This window comes from Lagopus muta, chromosome 1, assembly GCF_023343835.1.
Source record: "Lagopus muta isolate bLagMut1 chromosome 1, bLagMut1 primary, whole genome shotgun sequence".
Lineage (NCBI taxonomy): Eukaryota > Metazoa > Chordata > Aves > Galliformes > Phasianidae > Lagopus > Lagopus muta.
The window spans coordinates 65802694-65816416 of NC_064433.1; the positions used below are offsets into that span (position 1 = coordinate 65802694).

The 13723-nt window shown below is 41.8% G+C and overlaps 1 protein-coding gene across 1 annotated transcript in view; it reads right to left on the reverse strand.

The window, feature by feature from the left end:
• ETNK1 (ethanolamine kinase 1) overlaps window positions 1–11464 on the reverse strand; it is a 32899-nt gene extending 21435 nt beyond the window's left edge. Inside the window, exon 1 of the mRNA XM_048938725.1 lies at window positions 11174–11464. Within this exon, the coding sequence (XP_048794682.1) occupies window positions 11174–11329 (156 nt within the window). The 5' untranslated portion in view covers window positions 11330–11464. The remainder of the gene's footprint in view (window positions 1–11173) is intronic.
• Between the last annotated feature and the right edge of the window lie 2259 nt (window positions 11465–13723).

A 13723-nucleotide genomic window follows, 5' to 3' on the forward strand; every position in this document is an offset into this window, starting at 1 on the left:
TTGCTTTATCTGTAAAGCAACCTGTAGACTCCGAGGAATCTCAGAAATTCATAATTGTAATGAAAGCCAGAAAAGCAGATAAATATTGAAAGCTGTTTATCAGAATTAGAATAATAAGCACTCCACAGAAACAGTCTGAATTCCTTATTTAAAGGTATGCATTCAAGCTTCTCTCCCGTCACCACTGCTGCGTTTCCTCTCCCTCCAGCAGGAAGTTGGATGGTTTTGGCTTTTGGTGACGGCACCCCATCCAAAATGTGGCCCTAATTTTGAAAAGCATAGTAATATTGGAAATAAACTACCACTCGTTTGAACAAGTCTCATGGATTTGGAGAAATCAAGCATCAGGAACAGTTGTTTGATTTTTATTTTTTTTTTTTTTCCATTTAAATCCTAAATAAAAGATCCTGTAATCAAATCTACTATTCAGAGGGAGAGACAAGACTTCACAAAAAAATATGTTATATTTAAACTATCATGCCTTGCTTTCCTCAGTATCTTTATGTGGTGAAGCAAAGAAGCTCAGACAAAGTAAAAATGGAGTGGGGAATCAATTTCTCATCATAGTGACATAGAAAAAAGAAAAAGAAAAAAAAAGAAAAAAAAAACAGCACAGCATCCCTAAATAGAAATACAGAATGGCAGAAGATATGAAGGCATTCTATTTGCTTAAACAACTACCAACACTGAAACGTTTACAAATAGGTTCAGCAAATCATGCTTGCAATCTACATGTACAGAGGCCAATCATAAAGCTGTTAGACTACTTACGTAATTCACTCTAAAATGAGGACTTTACAATTTATGGACATTTATTAGCATCTATTATTTTAATTATCCATTACAAGAGATGAATGATAGTCTTTAGCAATCTTTTGAAACAACAAAATAATGCACTATTAGGGAACTAAAAAAAAAGTTCAGCACCATGTCTACTGATTTTAACAGCAAAATGAATACGTTTATACTCTAACATCACTCTGTTCTTTTGCTTGACTCTCATGCAGATGACACAAATGCTCTAACATAAAGATGCACTTGAGCTACCAAACAAGATTACCTGGTTTGTCCAAGCAGATTATTTTTGTGTTTCAAGTCATGAACAACACCATTATAATGCACAACCTCTTCCCTCCAATCATTACAGAACTGTTTAGGTCAAAAGGGACTTTTTGTGATCAGAGAAGTACTGATTCCAACATATTTTAGAATACAATTAACTCAAACCACCAGAACCTAGAGCTACTTGCTTCTGAAACACACTGATGTTGGAAGCATAAGGCAAGTATATGTCTGGTTCTCAGAAAAAATAACTTACTTAATGATATCCAGACATACAATAAGTTTACTAAACCAGGGTGAAGACCTTTACCTCAGAAGGATTAATGTTTTCTAAACACGAGCACCTGACACATAGGCAGGTCCTGATTCGTCCCACAAAGTACCTTGAAACAGGTTGCACAATCTCTTCACAATCACACCCCTGCTGGAAGTCCCTGAGAAAGCAAGTCATAACCCCTGCCCTTGTAAAGAAGTCACTCTGTGGAAGCGCATTCCAGAACTACAGCTAGTGCTAGGGTGTTTAATACATCACATACCCTGACCAACCTCTACCTGATCCTGTGAAATAGCATCTCTCTTTGCCCACTCTTTTTCCCCAGTACATATTCACACTCGGACTCAGTTCCGGTCTTAGTCTTCATCAACATCATCGTCATCAACATCTCAGCTAGCATCAGACAAAAATCAAAGGTTAGGCAGAATTTGAACACAGGGAGGCAGAAATAAGCCACAGATGTTGATGCAGAAAGTTAAGCGCAGGGTTGATACTTTGGACTGCCACAGATGGAGCTCAGGAGCAGAAGGTGGTTCTGGCACCAACTTGTTATTCTCACCAGCAAAAGAAATCGATTAAGTTACACTATTATTTTGACACTCCTGTGTGATAAAAGAAAGATCATATCCACAAACTCTGAAAACCCACTTTTTAGCAACTTACCAGCTTGCTTGAGTAGCAAGTGAACACCATCCCTGGCAACCCATTTTAAGAATGGGCAGACTCCTGATAGAGGAGCAACAAATGTAACCCTGCTACAAGAAAGTAGTTGGAAAGTTGATCCTATTTGTAAGATAAAGTCAAACTCATAAATAAGAAATTTCACTCACGTCCAAAGTCAAGCACGCAAGACAAATGGTCTAGGTGCACAGAGCAGTCAGTGCTCTATGACTAAGCACTTCGTAACTGCCAAGGAAAAGGTTTTTAAACCACCAAGAACACAGTTTTGAGACCCTGATTTGTCTATAAGCAATAGCACAAACAGCGCAATACCACCACCTGACAGAACAAATTCTCAGCTACAAAACACTGTTTTCAACATGGCCACCACCATTGGATACACATTTTCACCAGTGATGAACAAAAGCATGCATGCTGCACTTGGCAAAACCTGCGTCAGCAGAAGTGATCCACTCTAGCTGTCACCACTGCTTAAATACACCACCCACCCACTGCTTCACCCTGCTCACAGTCACTGTTCAGTCTCCTGTTCAGTCTCCATCAACATTCAGCAGGAGTTGATGAATGTCACTTGGTGCAATGTTCTCCTCACACGGAAGAACTCGATTCTACATCACTTCATACGTACTTCTGTGTCAGACACCGCTTTGTCAGACTGCCCCTCTGCTGCCATCTGTCACACAGGAACAACACGTCACAAAATACTGGTGAGAAAGTTCAACCTCTAATGCCATACGATCATCACCCACCCCTGGCATCAAGGACATGATATAATAAAACATGACATAATAAAATGGGAAGCATTACTTTAAAAGCAGCTTAGCATTAAAAAAAAAAAAAAAAAAAACACCTTGCAATCAAACTTGCCTTTCCCTCTATGCAGAACATACTATGTAGATAACCAGGTCATGAGAAACAGCAATAGCATGTAAAACAAAGTAAGAATCTGAAGTTTCCCTGTACTGGTCAAACAAACCTCTGGCAGTTGTATAGCTTTCGTCACACTGCACAGGTCTGTTATCCCCTCCAAAATAAGCCTGATTAGTGTTAGTAAAAGAAAATCACTACAAGAAGGAAATTGGCTTCCCTCAACTGATAATTTAGGAACACTACTTCTTATTAGCATGTATTTGTAACATGCTGCTCCAAGTAATTATTTACACTCAGGAGCACTTCATTTCTTGCTTTTTAAAAAGGTAGTTAGCTTACTTTTCCAGGGACAGCAATCAGAGCAGATGATTTTTTTCATGATGTAGTATAAAAATATGTTGTCTTGCAGTAAAATAAAGTAATATTTTATTCTTTTGTTCAGAACATCATTAATGATGCATTTTAAAAAATCTGCTTAGAATCTCTACCCTGAAATGTAGCAGAGCAAAACAGCAGCTCTTTGACAAAAGCGTGAACAGAGAATGGACTCTGACTACAAAGATAAAAAATAACCAGTAAACTCTCAGTTGGAAGAAAAAAGAAAAAAATAAACAAAACAAAACAACACAAAATGTTACGTACACCAGGTAAGAAATTCCTGAAATAGATCAAGAAATACGGAGAGCCAATACAGAATCATAGAATTGCTCAGGTTGGAAAAGACCTTGAAGACCATCAAGTCCAACCACAACCTAACCAAACGTAGGTTATGCAATACAATAGCAGCAGAGAAAACAAGCGAGTGATCAGAACAATCCAAAACCAAGATTCTGGCCCTCCAGTAGCCTGTACAAATTTAAATGTCACTATACATACTTATCACACAATGGTTGAACCTCCAGTTGATGTGACTCTATGCCAAAACTGAGTTCTGACAACATTCTTGGAAATGATATTTATGTTGCACCACCATGGGCAAGAATGGCAGGAAGAGACTGAGCTTTAAGTAAGGTTCTCTAGCTCTTGGGAAAAAATACCAATGACTTACTGAAACACAGAGCAAATGTAAGAAAAATACAGAAAACATATCCAAATGCACTCACAGAAACCAGCAAACAGAAACATGACAAACTAAACGGATCCAGGAAAATCAGAGAAACATCTCTGAGACTTCAAAAGCACTTTTAGTTTAAGAAATGATCAGGTTATTAGATTACTGATGCTGAATACATTCCCATCTCATGTTTAGAAGCAGTTCAAGACAAGTTCTATCTTATCCTACTCTTTCAGGAGGTCATAGGAAAAAAAAAATGGAGAATTAAATTATGATCCCATGGAACTGCTCCGTAAGAGGAGAAATACTGAAATAAACACTGTGGAGCTGTATAAACAGAAGTGATGTCAAGTTTCAGCTTAAACAAGCAGGGATTTTAAGCAAAAAAAAACTTTTTCTCTCAGAGAGTGGTGAGGCACTGGAATGGCTGCCCAGGGGAGTGGTGGAGCCGCAATCCCTAGCAGAGTTGAAGAAGCGCCTGGATGAGGAGATATGGTTTAGTGCTTATGGTGGCAATGGTGATGGGAGGACGGTTGGACTAGGTGCTCTTATAGGTCCTTTCGAATCCTGTGATTCTATAATTCTACATTGTTCTGCTTCTGAATCCCAAAATGAACTAGAAGATCTTCAGAAAGCTATACCATGTGCTTCTTTAAATTAAAGCACTAAATCCGTATTGCACAGTCTATACATGCACATCCACAAAATCATATCAGCCAAGAACTCTAGGAAAATATAGGTTTTAAATCCCACATATTCAAGGAAAATAGCATCTGCAGCTCTCCAGGAACTGGAGCAATACCCCCCCTTGATCATAGCACTTGACATTTGAATGACACCATGTCTGCTTGACTTGGACACTCAGTTGACCAGGAGCAAGCATGATTTGGTGTGAAAAACACTGAGGCTCACAGGGAGCCAGTACATTAATAGTGCCATTCCATTATCAGTTCAATTCTAGGCTAGATCAACAGTTTTCCACTCTCATGGCACTCAGCCACAACAGAAGCATGGAGAAAGTGACAGTACTACTTCCTACACTACAGAGTATCACAAACACTCTTCTTTGGCTACCAAACAATAATGCCTGAAGAATTCTTTTTTTGGTGGTGATGGGTTCTTTGTTTGTTTGGATTTTTCTTGAAGGTTTTTAATTTCACATCCTACACATTCTCAGTACGAAGGTCATGTAAAACTACAAGCAGAAACCTATTATAAAATACAAAGGCTGTTCCAACAGTAACGCCTCCTACTTTATTATGCAGGCCTGTGAAGTCAGAAGGCAGATGGTGGTGGTATGGCAGCAGAGGTCAAATCTTCCAGCCAATACTCCACTGCATTTTGTTGCTGTGCAATAGATGGCAGCAGAGGGGGTGTCTGACACAGAAGTGCAAATGAAGCAAAGGCATGGCACTAAATTCCTCCATGCAGAAGAAGTGGCAGCGACATCCATCAATGCTTGCTGAACGTTTCTGAGACCAAACAGTGGATGTGAGCACAGCGAGGCAGTGGGTGGTGTATTTCACTAAAGGCATCAGCAATATGAAAGACAAACTACCACTGTCCCACTAAGAAATCATGAGAGTCTCAATCAGCTCATTCACACAAATGTGCAGATTACAACCAGGGAGGAAACTCAGTACACAGAGCTGAATATCAGCTTCAATACATTAGAAATGATGGCGACAACGTTGGAATATCACAAAGTTTGTGCCAAGTGAGTCCCACGAATGCTCACACAGGAACAGAAAGAACACTTTAAGCAAGTTTGTCAAAATCTATTAAACCAACAGAAGGCTGATGATAAGAGTTTCCTGAATCACATCATTATTGGTGATGATACATGGTGTCAATACTAGGAGCCAGAATCAAAAGGGCAGCGCATGGAGTGGCAACATGGAAATTCCCTACTGAAAAAAGTTCAAGATGCAACTCTCAGTGGGTAAAGTGATGTGCACTGTCTCTTGGAATAGGAGTAATTTGTCTGGATTTCTTTAAAACCAGAAAAACCATCAACTCTTAACTGCTAAATCACAACGCTGAAGGCTCAAACTTCCAGACTCAGGACAGAGGGGAGGACAACCTTTCTCCTGCAACGCAATAATACCAGGTCCCATACCAGTTTGAAGACCATGGAGTACACTGCCAAGCTTGGCTCAACTATGTTCTAACACATCCACCATATAGTCCAGTTTTAGTACCTACTTACTTGCATCTGCTTGGGCCAATGAAATACAGACTGCGTGGACATTTTCCTAGCAATGATGCCAGCACTGAAACAGTAGGTCACCTCCACTGGAGCAGATTTTTTTACGCATGTCATGCAGGCTCTCATTCATCACCAGCAAGAAGGCATAGCTAATGGTAGTGACTAGGCTGAAAAATAGTGTTTGGTATCTGAGTTTGCTCTACCAAACAGTGTTATGGTGCTCTTTATGGCTGTCCCAGTCTCCATGGAAATAAATAGGAGGCATTGCTTTTGGAATGACCAATGTACTATAGAGGCATCACCTTTTACAAGAACTAATCCTGATCTAAATGAATTAAACAAGAATAACTTATCTTCTACGTTGGAATAGATTTCAAAGAAAAATTAAGCACTTTTTAACTTCTTTCTGAAGAACGCTCTCCCAAGAAGGCGGATAACATCTGATAACCAGTTAAGATTTCTGAAGAGGTGAATTGCTTTAGATCTTTTTAGAGACTTCATGATTTTGATTAAGAGCCATAGGGGGAAGAAAAAAAAAAAAAAAAGAAAAAAAACCTGAACATAAAAGGTGTCTAAGATTTTATTTTGACTCAAGAATGAATTCGCGGCTTCTCCCTGGGAAGGCTTTGATGTGAAATGGCTGTCTAGCAGTAGAAAAAAAAACCCAGAGGCTAAGGAGGAACATCTTAGGTGGCCCTCTTCCTTTCCAAAATAATCTCTAACGTTCAGAGCAAATTATGTGCCATTACATAGCCAGATCAGAGGCTGTGACTAAGCAAGTATTGATTACCTTTAACTAGAACCAGAATCATCGGTACATACATCACATCTAGAGCAAACACAACTGGGTTACGTCACGCTCAGTGATGTGGCAAATAAACTAAGACCTCACCACATGAAAATGATTGCTGCCACACCCACTGATAAGGTAAAAGCTCATTTACAACTGATTGAGTTTATCGAACTTCAGACACTTCATGAGAATGAAGAAACCAATCAGCAGATGACATCTAGTACTGCTTCAATATTCCAGCTGCTTTGACATTGAATTCAAGACACACCCCTTGATTAGCTTTACCACAATGCATCAGCGTAGCATATTTCTTCAAACTATTTTTTTCCTGTTTTCCTTCAGTCACCCTCTCTCTAAATAGTAAGAACTTTCACAACTGTTGAAAGATCGTGATGTCCTAGAACAGCCACGCAATAAAAATAATACTGTTGAAAAAAGTAACAACACTAAGATTTAAAAATAAGGTTACAATTTACATCATTTTCCATGATATTCATATTTTATTTTCATTCAATTATTTCAGGGTTCTGAACTCCATATACAGTTTAAGTAAACCTAAGTATTTTAAGTCACTCGCATTATTATAAAGAAAATAGCAAGACCCACACATAAACAGAACTGAAAGCAGCCACCAGAAAATACTGACCACAGAAAAGCTACTGAGCACAAGACAGGAAGCAAAAAGCAGACATACAGGAAACTGATAAATGCAAAGACACGTACATTCTGATAGTAAAAGCAGTACTAAAAAGCAAGCAACATTTCATTATACGAGGGAGAACCAATCGTGAAACTTATTTGGGCACAATACAGAACCAAGTGAGATGCTTGCAGGATTAGAAAAAAAAATAAGTTTTACTGAATATACGAATTTCCCTTATTAAAAAAACAAAAAGGTTCCCCTTGTTCCCCCTAGGTTTGGGGAAGGATGAGCACCATGTGCTACGCACAATTTTAATTATTTCAGACACTCAAATCTGGCTGCTGAATTTTTGGCACGTATAATGCTATGCAAATAACCAATGCTTAAATTAACATTAAGGCTCTTCAAGAGTAAGATCAGGCATCCTTTATAAAGATAACTTCAAAATAGGAAGAAATAAAGACTGCATTTCCCATTCCATAGCATTACACTACAGAGAGACAATCACGTATTAGCCTACTGATCCTTCTTTATGACTTGACCTAAAAAACCCTTAATAGGTCATGGGATAAGACAATCTCAAGTCTGTGCTTATGGCAGTGGTCACTAGTTTTCCCATATTATAAATGAAAACTGATTCTTCTTCAAAAACAGAATTTCATCCCCATGAGATGAGAAAAAAAATTCGTAAACTACGATTGCATTTTCACAACATCTTTAAGGCAGTAGAGCTGAATGTAATCACAGCTCTCTCTACAATTTAGAGCAAATTGGCAAGGATATAGAAATTGGCATGCTCACTTTCACTAATCCAGAACAGCATCTGAGTTTTGAAAGGCATTTTATTTTATGTAATCCAAACACATCCTTCCCTGTAATTCATTATAACTAATTTCTGGATTCAGCAAGCTGCGAGCATACAGCATGAGCTTGAAGCCTCCAGAGATCCCTTCCAACTTGAACTACCCTATGATTTTATTACTAAAATCACATGTCATAAATTCAAAAGCTACTAATGCAAAAGGCCCATACTGGTTTTAATGACAAAGCTTTCTGCAATCATAAAGCAGAGAAAGTAAATCTCAAGAACTTAGAGAAAATACTTCTTAGGCAGCTCCTCCCACAGCCTCTAGTGACAACTGCACAGACAAAACACATGAAGGTCAGTGTTCAGACAGAAAAGCTTGGCTTTTCCTTACCATAATGTAAGAGCCTGAGTACCTAAGCTTGTTTTGTGGTGATAACATTCACAGGTAACTGGACACTGAGGAGTTACATTACAATAAACCACCTGTGATTCAATAAGCAGCTGGCAACAAGTACAGATTCTAGAATTTTAAAAACAAAGCAATACTACTAGTTTAAGCAATACTGAGATTTTCATTCTGTGCCTCGTACTTACTTGTGTGCCATGCTACAATATCAAAAAATTAAACCATTAAATCATGAATATTTTAAGTTACAAATCTTAAAGAAAAGATTAAACATAAAGATGTTTTAACTATGCTGTCTCACAACTGTGTTGCTGGCTAAGCAGTCTGACACAGAATGGTACATTTCTTATTTTTTTTAAACCACTAAAAGTTAATTAATTTTTTTAAGTCAAACCCTGGACTCTTCAACTTCCTACTTGCCTTTTTGCCCTTAGAATGACTTAAAGCAAAGGCAGTTAACAGCACAGATGAAGCTCCATCTATCAATGTTTTTTGTCTACTTTGCTATGATGCTGCTGTTTCAGACTAGTCAAGCATATTTTTCATGCAATAAATGATTCTCAGTTTCACCTCCCTCCTAACTACACAGCCACTCTAACAAGGGGAATGCAGGGCAGACCATACTTGGAACAAAAGCAGTTACGTTTTATTTCAGCATATTACTATATGCGACACATGCATAACCACATTCTTGCTTGTTACATACAGACAACTTTAAAAGTGGACTAACGAGTGAAACTAGAAGGCTACTGTAGAGCTTTGTGAGCAGGACGCTCTTGTTCAGCTAACAGAAAGAAAAGGAAAAAGAAAGAAAAGTTAGTAAAAAAGTTTCAGTTTCAAAGCAACAAAGAAGCAAGAATCAGACTTTTTTTTTTTTTTTTTTACATACAAACACTGAAGCACAGCAGCCCATCACTTCACTATGGCACAGTCATGCATCCGTGTTCTACGCCAATGGCTCTTATACTGCTCATTACTCCTTCTTTCAAACTAGGTGGTGTAGGAAGGAAGTGGGGTTGGGTTTTGCATGTTTTTGTAGGTTTAGCCTTAATAATAATAATAATGCATACTAGAGCTTTCCCAAAGGGTTAGAGCCATCCCACACAAACCTAAAAGTTTCATTTCTTAGGGTGCATGAAAGAAAGAACATTTTGTTGTGAAGTGTCCCCATCACCGAACTAGAACAAAAAATCATGAGCAGTGCTCTGTTCAGCACCCTTCTTCACACTGTAAAGCTATTTCCATTGTACATCATGATACAAAAAATACCTCCCTGAAGAAAGATGTCCTACCTACACTGGGTCTGTGTTTCACTTATGTCTGTAGCCTTTAAGGAAATTACTTGGAAGAAGTGTTACCTCCATTTTCATATTAAGTGAACTGTGCAAGTCAAATTTCTACCATCACAGAACTTCAGAGTGCTCAAGACAATTTGTGTGTTATTACCATGACGTGCTCAGTTTTGCTGTAGCAGTTTGAAGAGAAATAATTCTCTGGAAATGAGAAACTTTACCAAAATCCTCAAGCGCTGCATGCTGTAACTGCTGGGTCACAGAGTTGAAGGGCACGGCGCAAAGCGCCCACCTGAGCACAGGCAGTACGTGAGCCGCTGCTTCTCACGACTGTATGCATGTAGTGAAGATGCAAGCAAGGCTAGGTGAAGTATATTCTAGAAGCACAAAGCAACCAATCCTCACACAGATGATTCATCATAAATATGAATGATTGCTCACCTAGCTCAACACCAGGCGAGGCTTCGGGGCTGAGAGGCAAGCAAGGCCGTTAGCGAGGCAGATACCTACCGAGATACCGCTGACACGGAAGAAAAACGCAGTGACCCAAGGCTTTTATTGACATTTATTACACGCGAACACGCGGGGCGCGCCCGCCTACGGCTCCCGAAGAGCGCCTCAGCCCGCGGCGCTGTTACCTCAGCTGCCGCCCCTCGTCGCCCTCCTTCCCCGCGGGTGCTGGGAGGCGCAACCCGCCGGCTCTGAAGGCACGGCGAGGGCAAACCATCCCTTGCCTTCCTTCGCCAGGCTCGCGCGGGCAAGCGGGGCGGAGGCAATCAAGTTGCAGAGTGCGGGGAGCGAAAGGAGGAAGAGGAAAACGAGAGCCGGGGAAGGGGGCAGGGGATGCTGCCGGCCGCCACGCCCCGCCGCCGAGCAGCCGAGCGAATGGGGCTCGGCGCAGGGGGCTGCCTGCGGAGAGGAGGGGGAGGGGACGGCGGCGCGGCGGCTCTCCCCCGCACAATGGCCGCCCGCCCCCCCTTCCTTTCCTTCTCTTTCCCTACCCTCCCCAGCCTCAGAACACCACATCCCCAGCCCGCCCGCCCGCCCGCCCGCCCTCCCGCGCGGCCCCAGCCTGCCGTACCTGCAGCGTCACCTCCTCGGGTCTCCAATGGGGCCGCAGGCGGCGCAGCAGCTGCAGGGCGCCCTGGCGGCAGCCGGGCCCCTCCCGCTCGCTGACGGTGATGTCCAGCTTAGGCACCTCCGGGGAGCCGGGCGGGACGTGGATGTAGTTAGACATGGCGGCGGGCGAGAACGACAAGGACGCGCAGCTAGCTCTGATGTCTCCTCCGCGGTGGAGCCGGCAACTGAGGGGGAAATTTCCACTTGGGCTCTCGATAAAGCGGCTCCACCTCCCCCGGCTGCGGCGCGGAGCAGCTTGGGAGAGCGAGCGGGCGGGGCCTGTGGCGCCCTCCCCTCCGCCGCTCCTTACCTGCCTGCCTGCCTGAGGCTGACCGCCCGCTCTGCTCCCCCCCGGCCCGCGGGGCAGCGCCGATGGGCGGCTCTTGGCGGGAGGGCGGCCGCGACCGAGCCAGGCGTGAAGGAATGCGGCCGAGGAGCGGGGCAGCCCGCAGCCGGTCGAGCAGCTGATCGCAATCGGGCTCCGAATTACCCACTGCGGTTAATTTGTAGCCTGTAATTTCTGTGCTGGCCTTCGTAAGGCTTCCCCCCCACACACACACCCCGTTCGTTTTTCCCTGCGGGTGTTTACCTGCTCACCGCCTTGCTCCACTTACTGCGGTTTCAGCCGGTTGTTCGCGGTGTCGTTTGTATCCCCGTGGGCGCTGAGAAAGTACCGCGCTATGCGTCTGCCCTGTTCAAACGTCTCCATGCGGATCGCCTTTCCCACAAGCGGTACAGAACGCTCGTGGTCTTTTCCTTCTTTTATCGTGGAAACAATGCCACTCTCAAGCTTTTAGGAGGCAGTTTGAGGTCTAGACTTCAGACGAAATAAAAGCCCAGGCTATTCCTAAATACAGCATGTTACCAATAAAATAAAATCCCAATGATTCTATTTTAATAAATAAACGCTTCTGTATTACCCATAACTTACCCATAATATTCACACAAGTACCTGCACCTGTCATCATGTTCCAAGATCTTTCTATGTAGGCAGCACTGGAAACTCAAGAAGTTCCTCAATCACAATGCAAGTTTATTCACTCAGCCTAAGAAAGATGAACAACAGAAATACGGAATCATAAGGGTTGGAAGGATCCTCTATAGAAGATCATGGAGACCAACCCCCTGCTAAAGCAGGCTTCCTACGGCAGGCCATACATGAAAGTGTCCACATGGGTCTTGAGTATCTCCAGAGGAGACTCCACAACCTCTCTGGACACATGTTCCTGTGCTGTCACCCTCATAATAAAGAATTTCTTCTTTGTGTCTCTATGGAACTTCCTGTGTTACAGTTTGTGCCCATTACCCCCTGTTCTATCACTGCACCCCACCACTGCCTGGCCCCATTCATTTGACTCCCACAATTTAGATATTTATAAGCAGTGATGAGATCCCTTCTCAGCCTCCAGGCTGAACAGTCTCAGGAGTCTCAGCCTTTTCTCAGAAGGGAGATGCTTCAAGCCCTTAATCATCTTTGTGGCCCTCCTCTGGACCTAGAAGATCTCTGTTTTTTTGGTTTTTTTTTTCAACAAAGGAGTAAAGAACATGGATGTTCTTTAGAACAAAGAACTCCAGATGTGGCCTCACCAGGGCAGAGTAGAGGACAAGGACCACCTCCATTGATCTGCTGGCCACATTTGTTTTAATGCACCTCACTAATATTGCCGGCCTTCTTGGCCACAGGGGCATGCCACTGATTCACGACCAACCTGTTGCTCACCAGAACATTCAGGTTCTCCTCTACAGAGCTCCTTTCCAGCAAGTCAGCCTCTAACCTGTGCTGATCCATGTGGTGAATAATGGCCAGTTTGTGAGGGAAATGGCCAGTTTCAGTTTCAGTTCTCATTAATTTAATACACATTCCTCTCCAGAACTGCAGTGCATCAGTAACACTGCCACATCTACTTGGGGACGTCCTGTTTTTACCAAGAACTTCTGTCTTGTCAGTGAAGGGTTTTGCATAATCTAAGTAGAGAGCTTACCATCACTTCTATTCCCATTATTGCTACCAAACATGTCACTTTATCCTACGGTTCTTCATTCACTCACCTGTTTGATGCTCCACTCAAGCAGAATTCAACATTTGAAATAGTCAATAAACTAAAAATAATTCCTTTCTTAAATATTCTTTTTTCTTACTCCTTGTTATCATTAATCTTAGTATTCTCTTCTACTTGGACTTTCATTCAGACCTTCCTGTAATGTTTAAAATCTCTAGAGACAGGAATCTGTTTTTGCAGGAGTTCAGGAAGCAAAATTTCTTTCTGTTTGATTTCAGATGAAAATATGTTTATGAATTGATGTTACTAGTGTAAATGTTATTCTGCATTAATAGCCCTTTTTCTATCAAGAAATAAGAGGGTAAGACATGGGGGTCTATATCAAATTTCTAGAGTCACTAGTGTCATAAAATGTAAAGATCTAAATGTTACAGCTTCAGTATATTTCTAGAGATAATATGTTTTTGGCTTGCCTTTATTTAAATCTGTTCCCTAAAAAAAGCTATTCCATG